The 22,703-nt window shown below is 47.9% G+C and overlaps 1 protein-coding gene across 2 annotated transcripts; it reads left to right on the top strand.

Moving 5' to 3' along the window:
• Window positions 1-5,135: 5,135 nt before the first annotated feature.
• Window positions 5,136-22,570, top strand: LOC144178430 (uncharacterized). 2 transcript variants are annotated; one of them, XM_077706282.1, is made up of 4 exons: window positions 5,136-5,599; window positions 18,408-18,598; window positions 20,619-20,677; window positions 20,762-22,570. In XM_077706282.1, exons 2-4 carry the CDS (start codon window positions 18,415-18,417, stop codon window positions 21,395-21,397), a joined length of 879 nt encoding a protein of 292 aa, XP_077562408.1. In that variant the 5' UTR covers window positions 5,136-5,599; window positions 18,408-18,414; the 3' UTR covers window positions 21,398-22,570. The 2 variants fall into 2 exon arrangements, with proteins under 2 accessions (XP_077562408.1, XP_077562409.1); XM_077706283.1 differs by lacking the exon at window positions 5,136-5,599 and adding an exon at window positions 11,075-11,249.
• Window positions 22,571-22,703: the final 133 nt, after the last annotated feature.

Consider the following 22,703-nt stretch of genomic DNA (forward strand, 5'->3'; position numbering starts at 1 on the left):
TGTTTCGTCCGGCACTGTCCATTCTCACAAAGTAGGCATTATGACATGCCTCACTAACACTTGTTTGCAGTCATTCATTCCTCGTACATCGAACGAATGGAACCACCTTCCCGCACCAATTTCTGGCATTCAAGATAACGAAGCTTCTGCACTGCATTATTAACAATGTAACAGATGTTAAGTGTAGATGTTATGCCCTTGGCCTTGAGGGTAAAATAAATAAATAAATAAATAAATAAATAAATAAATAACCAGCGTGTCGCTATACATGAACGTTTATTGGCTTCACCGCACGACAACAACGCTGTGCAAAGAAGTCTAGTTTGATTGCTAAGATAAAAAATATATATTTTTGCACGCATTCAAACGCTAGTGAAATAATTTGACCCCACGATTTTAATTTGGGTTCTGACAGTCCATTTAGTGTTTTGGAACAATGCATGTCTCACAACACAAACATAAAAGACGCAGTGATGCCCTCACCAGCATATGTTTCTTGTCATAATTGGTCTTCACGGTTGGTTATGTGCCCGTCAAGGAGACCGGTAACCTAATACGTTGAACCTCCAGAAACTGACAGAGTACTTTCGCTCAGTTGCGGTTAACCAGGTTAAAGAAATCCGGATCAATGCCCGATTGAACGTGTTAAGGGTCGATGTGACCACTGACGGCATCATAGACACGTTGAAGGCCATCACAGGGTTAGGAAACATCCAGGTGCGTTCGTTCTTGGCCCACGGCAAGGAAACAACGACTGGTATCATCTGTAATGCAAACGTGGAGATCAACGACAGTGACCTAGTGCAGCTCCTTTCGTCAACGGTCGGCATCCTGGACATTCATCGCATCGCCCGCTCGCGGTGCGTGCGGCCGATGCGATGAATGTCCACCCTGGCAAACTTTCCGCCCTGGCATCAGCGGCTCTGAAACGGGCAGATAGCGGCTTGTTGGAACGCGGTTCGACCTAGTATAGCGAAGAATAAACATAATATTCCTGGAAATGTTGGTCAATTTCCACTTTCGCGCTGGTAATAAATATCCAAATTTTCGGCAAAAATGTAATCGCATTAAACGCACGAAAATGCAACATTTCTGAAGGACGTCGGCCGGGAATGAAAAAAAAAACGTATTAGGCCGACAAACGTATCCTGCCGAACTCTGAAAGCTTTTTTTTTTTTTTTTTTTGCAATATTGTTCGATCTCCCGAAGTGTGTATCCTTAGCTAGACGAACGTACGCTCGAGGCATGCTTGCACGAACGCGCAGCCTTTTCTTGGTATTTTTAACTGCGGACACCATACACAATCGATTTTCTCAACAGCTTCGCTTCTAAAAAACAAGACAACCAACTATGATCACGACAGGTTCACCTCTATGGTATTCACCTTAGTTAAACAATATTAATCCTTTTCTTTAGAGCACTAATAGCATGGATGTATTATGGGGACGTTCGCGCCCATAGAAGTGTAGAGTACTGAATTTTGCGGGCAAAGCAGGGGAATCCTGTCAATATCTGCAATTTCCTCCTCACACGTCGGTTAACTGGATTTTTTTTTTTTTTTGAATACTTACTCATGGCAGGTCGCATGCACGTTGCGCAGCGCTGCTGAGATGGATTCGTTTTAGGGGGGAACCCCCTTAGGGCCTGGGGCTGATAGCGTCTCCTGTCGTCGTCGTCATCGTAATCGTCGTTAAATGTAGTCACGCTACTAAAACACCGGGACACTCGTTTACACTTCGCACTAGAACGTAACGCGTACTAAAAACACACCGGGGCACTCGTTTACGCCTTGCGCTAGAAAGATTCGTGCTTCAAAGACAAGATACTTTTACAGCAAAGCTGTATACCTCTATCCCCCAGCGGTTTCATCACCGTTGGCAAAAACGCCAAGGTGCGAAGAATACACTTATACACTGCATGCTTCGCCCTTCCCCAGGTTTCACGTTAGTGAAACCTGGGGAAGGGAGAAGCATGCATTTTTAACTGTACTGAACCAACCAGGGCACGTTAGGAAAGCATGTTTCGGGCACGTTACAAAGCACAAGCTCTTTAAGGTGATGTTCAGTAAAGCTTGAACATACTGAGCCCTGGAAAGCCTGACAGCCCAAGTATCGATTGACCGCATGCGCCGGATACTGAAAAAAAAAAAAAAAAGCCGACTGAATATAAATTTCTCAGCCCATGCTAGCAGTGAATATGTGGCCAGCATTATTACAGCGGAATGCAAATTACCTCTTTGTGACACGGTCTTGCAACTTCATATTCACATCGACGGCCAGATTCTACACCATGCGTTTCACCCCAGAGCCACACCTATACGCGCCCCACGCCGGGATTGCGCGTCTATTTGAGAAAATTTAATACGATGCGATACGCAGTGAGTTTCAAATCGGAGTAAAGGTCATGTATGCTGAAGGCAAGGATCGCCTGTAAGTTTTTTTTTTTTCATATACGGGTATTTCTGTCGTAGCAAATGACAACGATGGCTCTATCACGATACGGAAAATTAAAAAAAAAAAGCGATGATTAGCGGCACCGGCTTTCACGAGCAGAAGTATTCCACCTACACGTCAACAAAGATCTCTACAACGAATAAACGAAGGCCGCGTGCACATGATGGAGGCATCCACCTGGCCCGACGAATTGCATAGTACCTTAATTGTGTACAAGTGTCATCACGGCGCGGGCAACACAAAAGAAAACCTTGCCGTAGAGGAGCAGCGGAAAGTCTGCCGCGGGCTTGCAGCGAGCACTTGCGTATTCTCTAAAACAGTCGCGAACCACTCATTTCCTCTTTCTTTTTCTCTATTACACGTTGAAGGCCGCGTGCACATTCATTGCAGCTTTGGTGTGATTCCTTCCTGGAAGGGTGTAGGCGTTCCCTAGTCAGTACAGCCAGCCGTTATCTGAGCTTGCTGTGGGGGCTATATCACAACATAAACGTACCTAAAGCATGCATAACCATCCGAACAGAAATAAATAACAGCCAAAACGGACTTACAATGATTAAAAATCACGGTGTTGAAAAATATTCAACATAAATAGCTGAAGCCGACCTAAAAGGGCAAAGCCACAAAAAACGTACAAGAAGCAGTAGCAGAAACGGACCAAAAGGCAACGAAAACACCCGAAATCCCATTTATAATGCATAAAGATGTCATAACTACATTGTGTGCGTAATAAAAAATGTTTGTATTCAAATATGACGAACCCTTGCAAATGAAAAAAAAAAGCGGTAATGAGATTTGAACCCGGGCTATGTTTGCTTCACAGGAGCGGAACTACTACACTACGAGAGCAAGCGGTTCTGAGCGGTTAAATTGGACATAATTGAACATTGTACGTGTATATAGCTTCAAATATGCCCCTAGATGGCGCCATGCGTCGCATGGCTGTGCTGATTAGGAAACGCCTATACGCTTCCTGGAATAACACATTATAAAAGACGATAGTCTTTCTTGAACTACCTAAACGCCGAAATTTCTGTCTGTCTGTCTGTCTGTCTGTCTGTCTGTCTGTCTGTCTGTCTGTCTGTCTGTCTGTCTTTCTGTCTGTCTGTCTGTCTGTCTGTCTGGTACGTGACAGTACATTACCGTGTGCTTCTATGCTCATGCTTTCCTTAGCACACATCTGGTGAAAGCATTTCGCGAAAGCGCGCGAGCTCCAAAACGAAATTTCCGGGGATGCATCTCTTAAACCACATCTCCCAAGTTCTTTTAAAGCGCATCTTTCATCAAAGAACCAGTCGCCGCTGCCAGGCACAATAGCCGGACTCTTGGAGCAGCACATAGATGCGAAGTTCTTAATGTATTCAGCAAGCGTAGTGTAAACCAGACAGCTTTTTCCCCATCGTCCTTCTCTTATCGTTGTGTTCTTCTCGCGGTAATTTTAGTCTTTCTTTGCCGACTTCCCCAACAGCGTGTCTTACTTAATCATTTTTCAATGCGATAGATTTCTATATGTTTCATGGAACGCGCTTCGAGGTACAGAAAATCGCGAGGTGCAGAAAATCGGAGCGTGAGCCGGGGAGCGCGCACCGGGAATGGGAAACAGCAGCTCCAGAGGAGAACCGGGGTAGGGTTCCGCGCGCTGGGAAAGGGAAACGTCAGCGCCAGAGGATGCATGCCTCTGCAGCGCGTAAATATAGTGGCTTTAGCCGCACGCGCAACACGAGCCAACCTTGCTATAGAATCTAGTAACGTTGATACGAGCTGCCTTAGAGGTGAAGGTACCGAGGGGGGCAAAACAGGAAGTCCCAGGCGGTGGAGTGCGAGCAGAACGAGCTTCCGAAGGTGCTTTCCAAGGGCCTGATCAAGTTGCGACGGGCGCGGCTGGAAAGCTCTACTAGAAGTTCGACAGAAGGTCCAATAAGGCTTTCGCCGCCACATTCTTCAGAAAGTTCTAAGCCTCCCGCGTAATTTTTTGTGTTCGACAGCGAGCCCTTCTGCAGCCGAATACCTGTTCTAGTCACGTTTTCGAATAAATTGAAATAAAAATAAAAGCAAGCATTCGAAATCCTAAAATGGGCAATCCGCAGAAAAATGTTCAACAAGCAGGAAGCTCATTTTCTCTGCTGAGGAGCTCAGTACCAAGGTCTAGCGAGAAGGCATTTTCTCCGCGAAGAATGCCCAGAAACTGGACGCGCGTGAGTTTCCTTCCACGAATAATAGCCCGCGTGAGCAAGGAAAAAATAATAACGATGTCGGAGGGGGAGCAACTACGTCAGGCGAACTGGCGGGATGAAATCACAGTCACACCGCAGCAGCGAGGAGCACCTAAGGGCGAAATTACACTGGCTGCCAACGCGCGCGTTGTTACATTTTCGGTTCGCGGCGTACACGCCCTGTGACAATGGTCGTCTCGCGTCAACACCGACAACGTGATAAGGCCTCACAAATCGGTCGTCTTGCTGTCAGAACTAAGATAATGTGAGCGGCGAAGTTGACATAACGCCAGCTTTGGGTGTGGTGCGGGGAAGAGGAGGGAGAGAGAATATCACGTGTCTGCAGCTAGTTCCGCTGAGGACGTCCGTTATGGGGCCTGCGTTGCCGAGTCGGGGCTGCGCGCTCCCACAAGACGCCAGAGAAAAACAAAACAAAAGAAAAGCACCCACAAGCTGAGCAGGTTCCCTGCGCACTACACAGCACCGGGCGGAATGCTAAGGCGCGAAGGAAAAGGCCTTGGAGAGGGGAGCGAAGAGGCCCAAGCAGCGCCGGGAATTGATTCAGCTGCTCGCGTTTGCAGCGAGAGTGGTCGAGAACAAAGCCGCTTGCTTGCCCACACGCACAACCACGCACAAACACGGGGCGGCGGGCCTCTCCCGTCGTTTGCACGCACAGGCGCTCATTGAGAAAGCCTTTGTCGATTACGTGCGCCAGACAATCCGCCGGCCCACGCGGGAAGAGCTCGCTCGTCGGCTGCAGGAAGAGCAGGAAGGCTGCAGCGGCGTCGGGTGGAGCGCCTCTCGCCGTCCGTCCGTTCGCCCCCTTGGCGCCAGCGAGCATTCGCGAGCTGTCACGCTCACAAACGGCCGGCCGCCTCGAGGAAGGAAGGATAACGCAGTGGTTCTGCTGCTGGCCGTCACTTGTCCCGTCCAGAGGTACGTATGCTGCCTGTTGCCCCTCTTGTTGGTCCGTGTAACAGCCGCACTGTGCACGACGTGACCTTTCATTTTAAATTTGCCGAAACTTCGGATCAATTTCATCTCTGTCCACGTGTAGCACGCGGGAAGACGACGATCGCATACGTTGAGTTTATTTATTTATTTAAAAATAGCTTACAGGCCCTTGGGCAACAATATCCCAGGTTCGGAATTTCTTTTGTGATTTTATTTTAAGGCTCAAGTGACATGAATAGGAACTTCCCTGTTGACTCAAGAACTTTACGAGATGAGCGTGTGGCGACGAATATGCATAGCTACGCCCTCTGCCGAGACCGGCGCATGCGCATCATGAACACAATAGAGACAGGCACGGGATAGAGACCATCATGCAAAGCTGGACATAATAGGGGCGGAATCATTACAGAATCACCACGCTTGGAATGGGTACACAATTGCATAGCGCGAAATATTATTAGGAACGCACTGTTCATGCGTAGTTTAGTACTTTCTCGGCACGATGCAGAGCGCGAAGTGGGGTCTCGTTTTTCCCGTGCTTGTACCTCCCCTTCCACGACTTGGCAAAACTTTGTTCAAGCTCAAAGAGAGAGAAAAAAAATTTGCTGGCACCAGGCATGTGCCAGATTACGTTGTAAGATAAATTCCGCGGACATAAAAAAAAATGCCAAAAGAAGAAGGTAAAATGGGGGTGGCTAAAAGAACTGTGCAAACTTGAGACTGTGAATATGCGTAGAAAATTGTTCCAACCCAAACTGGGGACTTTTGACGGACAAATTGCGGTAAAAGGAGTCTAAAGAAAATTGATGAATAAATATGGAACTGAGATAGCACTGTATACGCAGCAGGAGAGGTACGGGACACGTGCCGTAAAGAAGGGCGTATCTTTCCCTTCCACGAGTTCATGCTTATTTGTGCCTAAGATATGCACGATGCTTGTATTCCTCGCCGCCTGTTAAAGCGCCGCGAATCTCTCACACTTTATAAAGCTGAATACGCAGAGAACGTGTGAAAACCTAATAAGCGCGTGTCTCCTTAACCAGTGCTTCTTCTTTAGACGTATGCTTCTTTAAACGTATGCTTCTTCTTTAAACCAGCGCTTTTTTTAGAGTATACCAGATCCAGCATTCCACGATGCTTTAGCAATTCTCTATTGTAGCTCGAAGTATGCATGACACCAGGGCAAGGCCCCCAAAATCGCCGGTAGGTATGGGAGATGTGAAATACAATTTATTGAGCAAAGCGGGTCGGTGGTTGGAACGTTTTCTGCTGTGGGTGAGGCGAGAACGCAACGCCTTCGAGGCACAGGCCTACACCCTGGCAGACCACCTGACCTCATCGTGGATATGGGGATCCCACCATTTCTCCCTCCTTGCGTTTCGTTTCTCCGCGAAACGAGAGTAGTCGTTATCCCATAAGGCATACTATCGCAATAATAAAAAAAAGTATCCAGTCTACGTACCTATGGGACCTGACAGCTTTAGAGGCTCGGAAGACTATAGTTTCTTCTGGTCCTTCCATAGGCGGGAAGTTTTCATTTCATTTTCCCGGGGGGGGGGGGGGCCTCCAGATTCCCCATCTCTCTCTCTCTAATACACACACACACATATATATATATATATATATATATATATATATTTATATATATATATATATATATATATATATATATATATATATATATATATATATACGTATATATAAGGAAACTTCAAACAAGGTAGAAACCACGATTGTTGCCAACGTTTTAGCAACGAGACTTGACGCCCTGACAAAGACAAGTCTTTTAGACTCAATATATATATCACTTGCAGCCCATAATGATAGTAAGATGATGAAATGTCCCCATCATTATACTCATCACGTATATATGTATATGATTTGTCGAACTTTCAGTGCTAACGGCCCACGTGGTCAAAATTAATCAGGAGCCATCCGCTTCGTTGCGCCTCAAGCCTGGGATTAGAATTCGGCGCGTTAAACACCATAATCTGAATTCGGTTCTGATTTTGAGTGAATGCGACTTGGCCTCATTTTCAGTTATATATATATATATATATATATATATATATATATATATATATATATATATATATATATATATATCTATATATATATATATGACCTCTACATGCAAGTGATAATGTCTTAATCCCTAAGCAATGTAAATTATTAGAACAGCTTCTTTTTCTATGAGTCATCAGGATTGCCTATACAGGCAAGAGTAACACTACTGAGATACAGAACACTAAGGTCCATTTGACAAACCGCTGATAAAAAAGCTCTACCGAAGGCGTCACTGAACACTGAAGCCTTTTTCCATGCCCAAAAATCACGCAAAACAATTTTAAGCGAGGTGAACATAGATCGTATTCATTCCCTGATTATAGGCTATCCCTAACATGAGACAATGATGGTTACTAGGCTCTGTTTTTCTTTAAAAAAATATAATTTATTGATGTGTGTAAATTTAAATGTATTTTGTGTGGGAATGGGGTTCACAGTCAAGGCTTAGAAAAAGAAAGCAAAATACGGATGACGCAACCCCTTGTGGTGCTTCTAGAGCGCTTGTCCTCCTATGGTAGGCATTCGAAGGGATAAATGGAAAGTATGAAAGGAAGCGGTGCACGTCTGCGCCAACAATGGTACAGTAAGCAACTCAGTACAGTAAGTAAGTAAGTAAGCAGTAAGTAAGTAAGTCACAATGCAACTGTGAGTGAAAGGGCAACTCATAAAAACTCTCAACTCGTAACGGCCCTGGCAATGAAACTTTGGAGCAGGAGGGGGTCAGCATCGCCGGGCCCCTTCCCCCCCTCCGTGAAATTTCGCAGGGAGCTCGGGCCCCTGAGCACTCCCCGTAGTCGGCGCCTATGTGTCCTTCAGCAGGGAGCTGTGCTCATGGTCAGTGCGCAGGGTGCCCTCCGACTGCTCAAGTGTGAGGGAGGGTTTGACGGGAGGTCTGGGGAGCGTGCGCATAATCGGGTTATGTGGTACAAGGGGGCTGGTGTGGGAAAGCGGAAGAAAGTGTTGGTCTGTATACGGCGTAATATGGTCTGTCATAATTGGCGAGGTTGGGGTCGCGGAGCTGCGTATGACGTGAAAGGCGGTAATGGGCAGGATGTCGTGATAGCGTGGGTGAATAGGTTGCAGCGCCTGGTCGCGGTGGATGTGCTTTTTCAGATAATGCATCGGGTACTTAGCACACGGGCAGCAGCGTGAGCCGTTCATTTCCCTCCAGTGACTCATGTCCAGAGGCCGGCGTGAATCATAAGTGAGAGCTGGTGAATAGTCTTTAGCCAAGCGGATTAAAGACTTTATCCAGGTCTTGAAGATGCTTGGCATGTCGTTAGACTCAACGTTAAATGCTACCTAGCGTTAATTCTAAACATTGGACGGCAACCAGTTATACCTGTCAACATACGACGTCCACCTTTACCTGAAGCTTGAAGTACAATGAGTACTTTTTCCCCATGAGTGCTGGTAGACGACGTTAGACGTAAGATCATTACGTTTGGCCCAGCCTCGTAAACTTCGGAGCGTATCCGACAGTTTCTTAAGTGTTCATAATCACATTTTCGGGCGTGCACATGCCCGAAATAACGTATATGCACCAGCACACTGAATACTGACGCAAAGGAAAAAGGACGATGACGTTAATGAGGGGGCACGTTCGGCAATGGAACACTAATGCTTCCGCATTCACTACGTCACAAGGACTCTTGGGTGTTTGTTCTCTTTCAGTTAGTGTAATGAAGACCGATTGCAACTGCTTCTATTTTTGTTCTTCCGAATTTCAGTGTGTCATTGCTGAGCCCTTGCAATGTAGCCATCACGGAACCGCTAAGGAATTTATACCCCTGCTACACTAGCATCCGAATGTCATTTGAACCAAATGTCATTTGTCTCAAATGCCAAGTTGTGCTGCTACACTAGGTTTTGAAATGCCATACGGCTCAAATGACATTCGAGCCAACTGAACACCGAGAGAGACATTTGGGATTTCAAATGCCATTTCTATCACTCTCGCACGCAGTGTCTTCGATCGGCAATAAAAAATATACTTCAGTACGTAAAACAAACAAAATATTTTTGTTTTTGGAACTTTGTTCACTGTTCATTTACTTAAAATATGAAATCAACCTATTTAATTTTCATACTCTCAAAACTAGTGGGTCAGTTGCAAAAAAATAAAAATAGAACTACGCAAACAGCCACTACATTAGAGTCAAAACTGGTGTCTCTTCTAATTTGATATCATTTGACTGGCTTAGACTGCTCTTAAATTTGATTGCAATTGTATTATTGTACAAAAACGGAACGGGGAGACAACAGCTCCACTACAGCACTTCGAGAAATTGTGAGAGCTTTCAAACGCCATCAAAATTGTAGTGTAGCACGGCGGATTCTGAATGGCATTCGAAGCACCCCATTTCAGTCAAATGACATTTGGTTCAAATGACATTCGGACTCTAGAGTAGCCGGAGCGGGGGAACCCCTGTACATGCCCTGGCCTCTGAGGTGCAGAGTCCTGTACTGCTAACCCTTGCCGAAGTCGGCATTTGGTTGACGTTAGGCCTTGGTGTCTCCGTATGTCGCCCAGCTCTTATCAAGGAAACAAACTTGCGCGTGCAGCGTTCGTGCAGCTAACACGTGGCTAACGTTAAAGAAAGGATAAGCAGCAACAGCTTAATTTCCTACAAAGGCGAGACGGGTTTTCCATATCACCCTGATACAAAGGGAAGCCTTTAGCCATCATCATCACCATCATAGAATGACGACCCGATTGTTTCGTTTTTCTGGATGAAAAAAAAATCGTTGTTTCCAGATGAAACAAAATATATGAACTGGAATGAACGAACGTTTTTTCTCCAGGAGGAACTTGCACATCAAAGCCCGCTGTTGTGCTTCTTATGAATAGGAACCGTTGCACAACGATTCCCGCTTCGAAGGCACTGCAGTCGCGTCGGGTCGCCCATGCTAGCAACCGCTTGTGAATTTCATCTTTAAACAACTGCTCTTAGTATTGTTCGTCCACGTAGTAAAATTTTGAAGATTTGAAGATGGGCTGGATACCAGTGGACGCATCATCGTGCCTAACAAACGAGGGCGTTTATGGCAGGCCGAAGGTGTAGAGAACCGATGGACGTAACGCGGCTTGAAACGGGCGAGCACGGTCGCTTCTTCACGAGCGCGAGAGACGTGCAAACTTCGTGGTCGAACGTCGGACGCCGGTCAGTCGTTGCCCAAGCGTGTTCGAGCGGGCCACGCCGTTCTCGCAAGGTGCACGTACGGCCGTCGGAAGAGAAGGGCCCGCGCGTGTTGTTGGGCGCGCGATCATGTTGCCGTGGTGATGATCGGACCGCGCCAACGCCATGGCTCCAGACGTATCCCCCTTTCCGCTTCCCTCGCTGCAACGCTATTAGCCGGAAACGTTCCCCCCCGCGCAACCTCAATCAATAGCGAAGCGCCTAATGGTGTAGTACAGCTCAGTAATAGGCGCACTAAACGTGGGAAGTGCATTTACAAAGAAGGTCCGGCAGGGGTCGTCCAGGTCAAATCACAAGGCTCTATCGGTTCGTCCGGAGACACTCGGCGCTTCTATCCGCTGTGTGCGCACCAATCAAGAACGAAGGTGAATTATTTCCGTTTTTTCCCCCTTTGGTTGGCTCTTCGCTAACCACATTCGGAGTTTCCTTCCCGCTGTCGAACAGGCTCTGAATGGCAGGACAGTTCAGGTTGTATATAACCCAACTAGCATAGTCCAAATATTTTCATTTATTTATTTTATTCCAAATACCTACAGCACCCAATGGGCATTATTGTAGGGGGGTTAATTAGGGTATGTGCTCGTACAACAGTAAGCTATAGAATAGGAATACAGGTTTGTCTTTTTAACAGGTCCGAACATAGTAAAAAAAAATAATGTGGCCAACCAATGCATTTAATTCATCCGCACTGCCTCGTGTCATTTGCCTTTGGAATGATCTGCCTGATAACATTGCCACCATATCTAACCCCGAAACATTTCACCGTCAGCTAGTCGTGCTTTACACTATTTAATGCTGTTAAAAAAATTTGTGTAACGCCTATTACCGGGATTTGCTTTTATGTTGTGTTTGTTATTATTTTTTTCTAACACAAGTTGTATGCTTTTCCACTCCGTTAACGGCCACAAGTGTTCATGTACGGTCAAAAAGTGCTCACTTTGTACTTTGAAATATGTATAATGCGTTCAAATTTTGTTGTTACGATGTTCCTGTCTTCAATTTATGCTTTGTATTGTGATTACGTTTTAAAATGCCCCCCTTACTCTGTGCCCTCCAGTAGGGCCTGTAAGGTTTATATGAATAAATAAATAAACAGCAACCAGTTCAGACAGTAGAAATTCAAACCAATTCAAATATGCTTCGCATTGACTATAGTCTTTTCGAAGGACTTGGCTATCGACCGTCGCCTCGCTTACTCCTACTAGCGTCATTGATTGCATCGGGGTGTATATTCCCACGTTCGTACACATCTGTGCGCGCCACATGGCGATTTCTCTCTGTGGGGCCACCGGCGGCGACTCGTGAGAAAAGGGGCAAAGCGCGAAGTAGCAGCGGCGCATTATTCGCGGACGTGTGGGTCGGGAGCGGCTCCTCGCGAGACAAAACCGGTTCGCGCCCATCCGCATTGTTCTTCTTCTTGCTCCGAGGCTTTATTCGTTCTGCGTCCTTGCTCAAAGCCAGCCTTCGTTCAACGCGGAGCGGCCGGCAGACGAACTGCACCAATAGCTTCTGAGGGACAAACGCCTCGTCCGTTCGACACTGCCGGTGAAGGCAAAAGCTACACGTTACATGCCCGGGGCGCGAGTCAACGGGAAAATGAACCAGCCCACTCGACCAGCGGACTGCCTCGGGCTTCCGTCACGGTTGTTTTTGTTCCGCTTAGTGCGATCTCAATGCTTGCCGAATGCAAACGATGAGGCGGGTACAGACCGGTGCGTGTAAGCGTATGCGTCTCCCCGACACACGCAATGCTTTCTCACAGAGACAGACACGATAGAAGGAAGCGTTCGGGCACGAAACCCGCGTTGTCGTTCCCTGTTACGGGCGTGAGACTTCCAGCTTCGATTATTCGAGTACGTGACCTGGCGGCGAAGTCACGGGATTTTTTTTTTTTTTAATGCAGAGCATTTCAGTAACTCACGATGTCACCCGCGTTGGCGTCCGTAGTCCGCACGCTCACTGCGCATGCGCGTCGAGTCGAGGCGATACCGAACTCTCTCGCGAGGGGCATTGGATTGGATTCGAACACTATCTCGCGAGGGGCATTGGATTGGATTGGCTTGGCTTGGCTTGGCTTGGCTTGGCTTGGATTGGATTGGATTTGTATTGGATTGGATTAAAGTGGATTCTGTTGGATTGTGTTGCGTCATAGCCGCGGCACGTTGCGTCATAGCCGCGGCAGACGCGCTGGGGCCGGCGCATGTGCTGTACTCTCTCTTCCGCGGTTTCCTTTCCTTCGGGAACGCTGCGCATATAACCGGTGTGCCGTTCTCCGGCGAAGCAACAACCGCGCTTGGCTCAAACACCTAGAGTCCACGCCGCTTTACAAGTACGCCAAAGTCGTCGACTGGGGCCGGCTTACGCAGTCCCCTCAACGTATATAAGCGGCGGAGCGCGCGTTCGGAATTCAGTCAAGGGCGTCTTTGCTTGGCTTTCGCTTGACGTGACGCTTTGCTTGACTCGAGTAGATGCGACGCATTTACTCGAGTTCCCCCCCGTGGGAAGATGCGGGCGACGTTTTTTTTCGCAAATCGCATGCCCCTTCCGATTACTACAATCGGTTTCGGTTCTGACATTGTTTGCTCTCATTCATAACGCAGGTAATATTTTTTCTGCTTCTTTTGCACCTGTTTCTTTTCATCTGTTTCCCACATGGAGATGCAACTACGAATGCAGTGGGGTGTGGGGAAGTGGGTGCTTCGTAAAGCGAAAAGTGCACTATTTAATTACTATGTGCAACGCACTACATACCATTAGTATGCGCTACTCGTGACGCAAGTATAGGTTAGGAATTGAGGATCCCAAAACCACCAGATTTTAGTCTTTTCATGACTGTATACGACATGTACTGCGAAACAGATGGGTGGCGAGGAGGCAGTATATTAAACTAAGGTGACTGAAATAATATAAACCATAGCAAAAGACAATACAATACCGTTTCCGAACATTTGGCTGTACCTAATGTACAGGTGCTCCAAAAAGAAAACGGAGCACAGCTTCGTGAAATTAGAATTATTTCTATTTTATGCGGCTACCAGCATAAGTAGAATATGTGCGGTCCGATTTTTTTTTTTTTTTTCAGAGTGACTTCCTTGAAAAGTCAGTGAAAGGTTGCTAGATAGGCACTTGGCGGAGAAATCCCCTCCCGTGATCCGTTTACTTTTGGGGTCACCTGTACGTGTATTTTTCTTTCCAACCAACTAAAGGGTACAACAAGAAAAGGTTCTAGCAAGAAATTAACTTGCAGTTTCCTAGAATAACTTGCAATATATTGTCCCATGTAAGATAAGGGGGAAGAAGCAGTTGAAAAGGCCGTGTCACAGCGATGATTATGACCATGCTGCGAAAGCCTGTAAAGAATAAAGGCTGTGGGAAAGGTGAAATAGTCAGGCTATTCGTGTACCGAGCCGATTCCTCGGAATTAAGCGCACTATATAGTGAAGCGATGCAGATTACATGCATCGAAATCACGGCACACGGGCGTTCTGGCCAAGTGTCAAACCCGTGCCCTCGTGCTCTATAGCACAACGCCTTACCTATGAAGCCGTTGGGCTTTATCGATGGGGAATATAATTTGATCACTGCATAATTAACAATAGGCGTGTCTAACTGCGCACACACTCACGCATAGCGACGAAATTTTGCGTCATCATGCTAATTTAGTTGAAAGATGGATTGACGCTGCAGGCGTCTGTTGCCGAGCTGGTGTAACAAGTAAGTTAATCTCACAACTGAGTGCCTTGCGGCAGCATGGTTTGGTATCTAAAACCTTCAGTGAATACTTAATACGGCCTGGCAGCAGAAGACATTTGACTAGTGTGTTCACGCTGCTTTATAAATTTAAATGATGTTGATCGTTGGACCTCTGTATGGACCACTCGTTATCTTTACGGTGTGCCCCTCAACTTGAAGCTATCTGTCCCTCACGCATCCTTCCGGGGAACTTTCAGTCGACCATAGAAAAAGGAAGGGAAACAGAGTGGGCGAGGCTCGCATGGCCGCGCTTGCTCGGGGTTCGGCGAGTAAAAACCCGTTGTCGTGGTCGAACGGTCCGCAGGTCGATAAGCAACGGCGAAGCACACGTGCATCCCGCATTACTGCCGAGCGCTGTACGTATACGCGCTCTCCGGGAGCGAGCCGTCACTCGGTCAAGGCCACCGAGAAGCATTTGTGTAGCTAACGACCGTCCCTTGTTTTCTTATCGAATGGCAGACCGCAAGCAGTTACTGCTCCCATTAATGGAGCCGCCCGGCGAAATGCAAATGACCGTCGCTTAAACGTGCAGCACCCGCGACATCGTCAGTGCCGTTGCCGCGCCCAGTCTGTCTACAACGGAACGGTGTACTTTGGCGTCGAGCAAATCTACCCACCACTGCGGTGAACATATATAGAGGGAGAGTAAAAAGCCGACCCGCACTTCCCCATTTAAAGAAACTCAATTAGGAAGTACGTTCGTCCCGCATGAATTGGTAACACTGAAAGCAAGAGGATGTCGAGAAAAATTGCAAGCTTGTATGAAATGCAGAGAAAAAAAAAAGAGCTCTGAGGTATTGACTATGGAGACTGCATGCTTGCTTTCTTCAGCGGTACGTTACCGAACACATGCACCAAATGCATTTGCCCGTACAGCGCTGAGCCATTAAGCATACCCCGCAACGACCCCATCAAGGGTGATCATATCGCGTATAAATACGGGCGTGCAAGAGGAACTGAAGAACATGACGGAACCTCTGCGCTCTAAGTAAACGTTCCTTTATATTCTACCGCTGGGAGGGTACATTTTTTGTATGACGATGAATTGCATGTGTTGGCGATTAACGTGCCGCACTTCCGTCATTACAGCTGGACGAGTCTTTTTTCCGGGACACTCTATGACGGCTTCTGGTTCTACATTCAGCTCATAAAACACATATGTTCAAAAAGAGAAAGATACTTCGGGATAGCTGCAGTGGCTAGGAGTTTGGCACGCAAAGACAAATTTGTAACGCAGCCAGTTCACATAGTTCAACCATCTGCACGAGCGACTTGTGCCAGGAGGAACAGGTACAGCCTCCCAAATTTTTAATAATATAGCGGGAGCGAAGACCGACCGGCATGTCAGCGCCTTATCACGGTGTTCAACAGCGAAATAGTCGAGAGTACGCGCACGCGCATAGGGCTATCTGCTGTATGAGTGTCGTCTGCTACGCTGTTCCTTCAGAGTGGTACACCCCCTGCCACTGCATCTGAATGACTTTGTGCCCCACGCTGCTTAGCTACCTTTGGCGGAAGCGAAACGGCCTTGCAAGATAAGAAACATGTGGGAGTGTGTTGCACTGTGAAGAAAAGCGGAGCAGACGACGCTCCCACAACAGATAGGTAGGCGAGGGTGCGCGTGCGCGTACCCTCGCCTATTTTGCCGGTGAACACCGCGGATAAGGCGCTGATATGCCAATCGGTCGTCGCTCCCGCTATACTGTTAAAAATTTGGGAAGCTGTACTTTCTATCACCTTATACAAGGATTTGTGCATACGGTGGTGAGGGCTCTGAAGCTGTTTTAAGAAATTTGGAGCGAAATTTCTGCTACGCTAGATCTTTCAAGATTATTCACCGCGTCGCATGTGACCTTCAGCCACCGGTGTTTCAGCTGCGCTTTGTTTCTTGTCGCTTTGCTCACGCGGAACCTTGCCGATGCGGTACCACGCGACTATAGGCGGAAGTGAAATGGCTGTTTCGCCTGTGCTTGATCGCTCAGAGCCGCCTGGGCCGTGTGTGCTTGCGCCTCAGTTCAAGCAAACCACGTGACTAGGCGAAAGATCAACAACTGCTTCTTCGCCGCTTGGTTTTTCATTTTCGGCAATGATGGCGCGCTGTGTTTGCGTGCCGTTCAGAGAAAGCGAAAGGCTGGATCAAATCATCGAGTAGATATAGCTACTGGCTGACTACTTTTCAACTCCCACGTGAACGAAGTCGAGAGCATGACGGAATCCCGTCTGGCCGGGAGGCTACATTCGGAACAAAAAAGAGACGCCGACCAGTCCAAACAAAACGTACTGACGTTTCGGCTTCCAGCATGGAAGCCTTGTTCACAATGAATGCATCCCCAGAAGTGGGTCGTTTAAGTCTGTGAACCACCTGACCACGTGAACCACCTGATCAACTCCTGTCTCTGAACGCTTGGCGTGATTTCCACCATAGTGATTTCCACCGGGCCACCAGTGAATTCACCGAACGATTATGCTTTGTCTCCCTCTATCGCGCCCTAATTTTACCAATATTTGGAACTGTTTAAGCCCTTCGTCGTCCCTGCGTCTAGAGCGGATCCAGAAGCGCTTCACTTGGACCGTATTTTATCGTTACTCACCAGTGAGCCATTATCTGCTCAGTGGGCTTCTCAAGCTCCTGAATCTTGATGAGCTATGTATTAGGCGTTCCAGGCGTGACCTGGTTTTTCTTTTTAGTTGCATTCATTCCAAGTTTGACTGCTTTTGTCTTGTAAACTCTGTTCCCCTGCGAGTGCCAAGCGGACCACTGCGGCCGCATGGTTGCCTCCATGTTGACAGGACACTGAGCCTGTCACCAGCTAACCGATGCCAACATGCCTACAACAGACTGTTTTTATCTTCAACTGAAATTTTCTGCAATGACATGGTTCTTTTTAAACGCTCCTTTAAAAAATTGACATTTTGAATGCACGTGTTGCAGAGATGTCGCCATGCACTTCTATCTCGGTTCTTGTGTTTCTGCCCCAAAAGCACCACCTTGCTTATGCTTGTTTGTGTTGATTCGGGCATCCTCTTCATACGACTTCCCAGCTCTCGTTGTTCAGAAAATGTTTCCGCTTCTTTGATCACTCTCTTTCTTTATGTATATCTACACATTTATTTTTACCAATTTGTGATCTATTTCTCGTCCCATGTTTTGTCTCTTTTGTCTATTTTTGTCTATATTTTGTCCGTATATTTCGTCCTTATATTCATGTACCCAGTGTATCACCCGGAAAGCCCTTGCGCTGCTGGTGAGCGCTTAAAATAAACAAATAAATAAAAAGCTAGACGGCAGGCTATCCGCCGCGGTGGCTCAGTGGCTAAGGCGTTGCGCTGCTGAGCACGAGGTTGCGGGTTCGATTCCCGGTTGCGGCGGCCGCTTTTCTGATGGAGGCGAAAAGCGAGAACTCCCGTGTGTACGAGATTTCGGCGCACGTTCCCCAGGTGGTCAAAATGAATCCGGAGCCCTCCACTACGGCACGCCTCATCGCCTGCGTTGCGTCGGCGCGTTAAACCCTACAATCAATCACATCAATAGACGGCAGGCTGCGAAATAGTCTTTGCTTTCGCTGGTTATGACTGTATTTCGAAGTATATCAAACATGAGCAATTTTTTTTGTCTATCCTGCAGCTTGGTTGCGAAATAAACTTAATTCAGTTCAGTTCAGTTCAACATGTCAGTGTATATTTCCCAAATCAAGTTAACGCTGATTTGGACCGGCTTCTGTCATTTCATACGGAAAAGTCGCTGCATATTACTCGCTTCCGTGGTGCAGGTGCGAGATGAACGTGCGTGCCTTCCTGCTCCTTGGCTTCGCGGCGGCCCTGGTGGCTTCGGCGACCTGTGCACAGCATGGCGACGAGGCCGACGAGCACCGTGTGGTCAAGAGGGGCATTCTGGAATCCATCGCCAGCGGAGCGAGGAGTCTGCGTGATGGGGCAGCCGAATTTTTCGGGCGTTCCTGGTGTGAGTATGGACACGCTGCGCTACAGTCGAGCCAACTCGCAGGGTAGCTCATTAGTTAAGTCGTGGTCAATGTAATCACCTCAGAATTGCCGATGTTGTCAGCGTGCTTGAAACGGAGGATGGGTGAAATTGCACTTCGACAAAGTTGAGTATGGGTGAAATTGTATTCTGACAAAGTATAGGTGGCAGAAATTGCACTCTGACGAAGTAAAGTATGGGTGAACTTGCACTCCGACAAAGTGGAGTATGGGTGAACTTGCACCTTGACACTGTGCCAGGCCTATAGTTTAATCTTGAATAATTGCAATAGCGACTTAAAAAAAAAGCTTCGAATGCGGGAACGAAGACCTTAGTACACAGAGCACCGTGCTGACTTAAATGTTGGCTTTATTGCGACGAGCCATATCTGTACACTGCCACTGCCACACAGTCTACAGGCATAAAGTATTTTCTCGTCGATAGAAAGGCGTAGTGAGTTCAAAACACTTATAATCACATTTATAGGTTAAGATTGAAATGTGTAATTGATGATACGGGTATTTTCGGCGAATATACGTACATTGACAATAAGAAATGTCATTCAAAAATGCCGCTTTCCTCTCACTATGCTCCTGTGATGGTCTTGTGTCGATTTTACAGAACTGTCGCAAGATCACAGTGTGCTGTAACTAGGCTGTCTCGGTTTTGTGGCGCAGTGGGAAGAGCACCATGTACCTCGCGTTCCGCCCACAGGGTCGTGGGATCGAAACCGGGTGCCGCTAACTATTATTATTTTTTTTTAAATGCAGAGCATTTCAGTAACTCACGATGTCACCCGCGTTGTCCCGTCGTAGTCCGCACCGTCGTTGTCCGCACCCCTCCCCCTACACTATATAAAAGAAAATACTATCCGGCGCCTGGTTTCGATCCCTCGACCCTGCGGGCGGAACGCGATGTGCATGGTGCTCTACCCACTGCGCCACAAAGCCGACACAGAATGGGACGCTACGAACGCGCCTTATATCGTTGACTCATTCAAATTACTGCTGACGAGCGCTCTCTCGTCAGCAGTTGCCACAAGTGCAACAACATTAACGTAACGCAAACTACTTAACGTCATGCGCCCCTGGAAATGCTCTGCATTTGATCGTGCCCCTCGCGAGGGGGATGTTTCACTGCGTCGCCATGCGAACAGTTTGCCCCGCTTTAGTTTCAGTTCTTTCTTTGCTGGGGTGCCGACGAGCGGCGCTACCTCCTCGCACTTCGCCGCGGGAGGATCCGCGGCGGGGGCGAGAGATGGCGCTGGCGTCTCCGCGGCCGCGTCTGCGGCCTCCGCGGGCACCGGCGCCGGCGCGGGGTCATCGCCATTCTTTAAAAGTTTAGTTCGCACGCCACGCAGGAACAATATTTTATAGTGTAGGGGGAGGGGTGCGGACGATATGGAGGGACAAGGCGAGTGAATGAGATGCAGTCGCATCTAAAATGCCGCACAATTTATTGAATGCAGAACCTAAATGCCGACAGATGTAAAGAAGGATGTAGCATGTCTTGTCCTCGGGGAAAGAATGATGGAGTGGACTGGGTTAGCACATCGTAACGAACAAATAACCCCGCCTTTGTAACTTATCACAAGAACGCTGTTCTTGGTACAAAAGGACAGCGTCTTGTTCTCCACTCGAAACCGGTACCTGAGAGCTTCCGTGTTTTAGGTATAAACTCTAAGATAACAGAATGGTTTATACCTAAAACTCGGAATGACCAGAATGGTTTTTAATGCTGAATGGGAGGCTTAGCGCAAAAAAAAAAAGAGAGGAGGACGGTGGCAGACGAGACAGGCGCTCGCTGCCAGGCTGCCAGACAGGCTGCATGTCCTCGTCTTCTTTTTTTTTTTCCGCTAAGCCTCCTATGTATACCAACTAGCCCAACAGCATGTTTTGTTGAAGGTTTTTAATGCGTGAGCATTTATGGGCGATTACCCCGAAATTCAGCTGTCCGTAACACGTGACGCAGTGCTTTTCGTTCTCTCTCTCCCTCTTTGCAGCCAGCGTCAAGGCGGCGTTCACAGACTTTATGAACTGGCTGCGAGGGAGCCCGTCGTCTGTAAGAAAACTTACTTCGCGACTCGCTTTGACCGCGAGGGCCAAATTTAGTGACTATACCGTCTTTCCTATCCCTTGTACGCAGAGGAACGACCAGTCATTTAAGCCGCCCCCTGCACCCTCCGCCGGCGACGAGACAGAGTTCGGAGTACACTTGGTGCATCACCACCACGACCACCAAGAGCCATGCCCCGAGTCCGGGCACGAAACTACCATCGAACCCAGTGAACAGCGAGGCAGTACGGACGCCACTGTTTCTAGGGCGAACGGCCCCGCAAGCACCACGACCACACAGAGCGCGGACGACTCTATCGCTAGAGCTGCTGTGGGACAAGGCCAGTCTACGGCGTCCCCGGCCGCCACCAGCTCCGTTGCAACAACCTTAGCACCCGCGTTGGAGACAGCGGAGGTGGCTAAGTCGGCTACCACGTCACCGTCGGACGACGCTGACGGGGAGGCGCCTGAGACGACCCAAGAGCGAACGGCTTCTACGCCTCAGACGACTACCACGGGGGCGGTGGGTTCTTCTGCAACCCGGGACGTCGCCGAACCGACCGCAACGGCCAAGACACCGGTGCCGAGCATTGACGCGACCAGTCTGCCGACGCTGCCACCGGATGACTTGGACCCTTCGGAGAACGACATCGACAGCCCACCGTCCAACAAGCCTCCTCAGCGCCGGAGAAATGGTCCTGGCTTCGTCATCTCCGACGCCCATTGAGCAGACCTAGCTAGGCTGGCCTGCTGATGTAAATTCACAACTGTGGTATCAGTCGTTGTCCGCGCGGACGCATTGCGCGACTCCCGTTTCGGACGTGTTTTGATCGTCCTTGGGACTTTCGCCGATCCCCAATCGCCCCCTGTCAATCGCTGATGTGATGCGTTCCATCCGAAGGCGTCTGATCTGTGCGGATACAAGAACAGTACGACTGTGAATATAGGAACAGTACGACAGGTCGGCACAAGAGTACCATTCCTCCGCTGAACAGACGATGACGGAACCGAACGGTTGGTTTTGGAAGTCCTACATCGACCGAAATGAGTTAGCGGTTTAACTAACAGAAATGTGATTTTTTTTTTATTTTGCGCATAAGCGCGAATGGTATCTTTGCAAATGATCTAAGTGAGATCATCGCAGGTTATCGCGGGCATCACAGCGAACACGTATCCCTTCAACCAGGAATTGATTGACCCCCGCATTGTCGCTGTGGTCCTGCCCACAATTAAGCAAGCGTGCGTGGAATAATACCCATTCTCCCCTTTACCTATTTTTAGTGCCTAGACAGTAAAGCAACTTTACAAAGGGGAGTGAAGTTTGTGTGGAGCGAAACAACTTAAAACAAAAGTGGGATACATCTGTGGAAACAGGCGTACGGATGCCTCAATGCATTATCTCTAGGTGCAGCACTTGTACAACACGTATATTGTAGCCTTCATTTTAGTACAAAAATAAAGAAATACAGTATTTCGCAGACGACCAACAACCATCGTATTGATCCACGTTGTTGACATAGCGGATGGTTAAAGCGCATCGGTTTTTCAAAGCAGTCGCTCAATTTTCTCGAAATAAGCTCATACTTTTGAAAATGCATTTTCGTAGCAAATTCTGTATGGGGATGTCTTATGTCACGATGAGCTCGCTATTGCCCCAACGGCAAATCCTTCTGTCGCACCATCCCGCCGGCATAGAATCTGCGGTTACATATAAATGTTGAGGTCATCAGTTCATGCAGGTCGTCTCTACAGCCACAGATGCAGTGCACGCGTCATCGTTACCCAAACGTCGTTTGAGTAATATGGAAGCGCATCTTCGAGAACGGCGCGAAGACGACCCTGTTCCTTCAGTGCAACATTTTTGTTGGCCTTTAAATTATACGACTTCTGAGAAAAGGTCTCTTATTTGCTTCTGTGTCCTTGTTCGGATTTCGTTCCTTGCTTGTTTCCAGAAGACAACGTAGAATTTGTTACAGGAGAACAGGCGGCAACTAAATACTTGACTGGACCTCTGACGAGTACAGACGGCAACA

The sequence above is a fragment of the Haemaphysalis longicornis genome, unplaced genomic scaffold (assembly GCF_048455015.1).
Source record: "Haemaphysalis longicornis isolate Haplotype H1 unplaced genomic scaffold, Haemaphysalis longicornis Haplotype H1 scaffold_4, whole genome shotgun sequence".
NCBI lineage: Eukaryota > Metazoa > Arthropoda > Arachnida > Ixodida > Ixodidae > Haemaphysalis > Haemaphysalis longicornis.

Excerpts from the sequence above, each read along its gene's own strand:
- LOC144178430 (XM_077706282.1), top strand. The coding sequence starts at position 18,415 with ATGAACGTGCGTGCCTTCCTGCTCCTTGGCTTCGCGGCGGCCCTGGTG. Across the intron at positions 18,599-20,618 it reads ATTTTTCGGGCGTTCCTGGT|CCAGCGTCAAGGCGGCGTTC; the intron begins GTGAGTATGGAC and ends CCCTCTTTGCAG. Across the intron at positions 20,678-20,761 it reads TGCGAGGGAGCCCGTCGTCT|AGGAACGACCAGTCATTTAA; the intron begins GTAAGAAAACTT and ends CCTTGTACGCAG.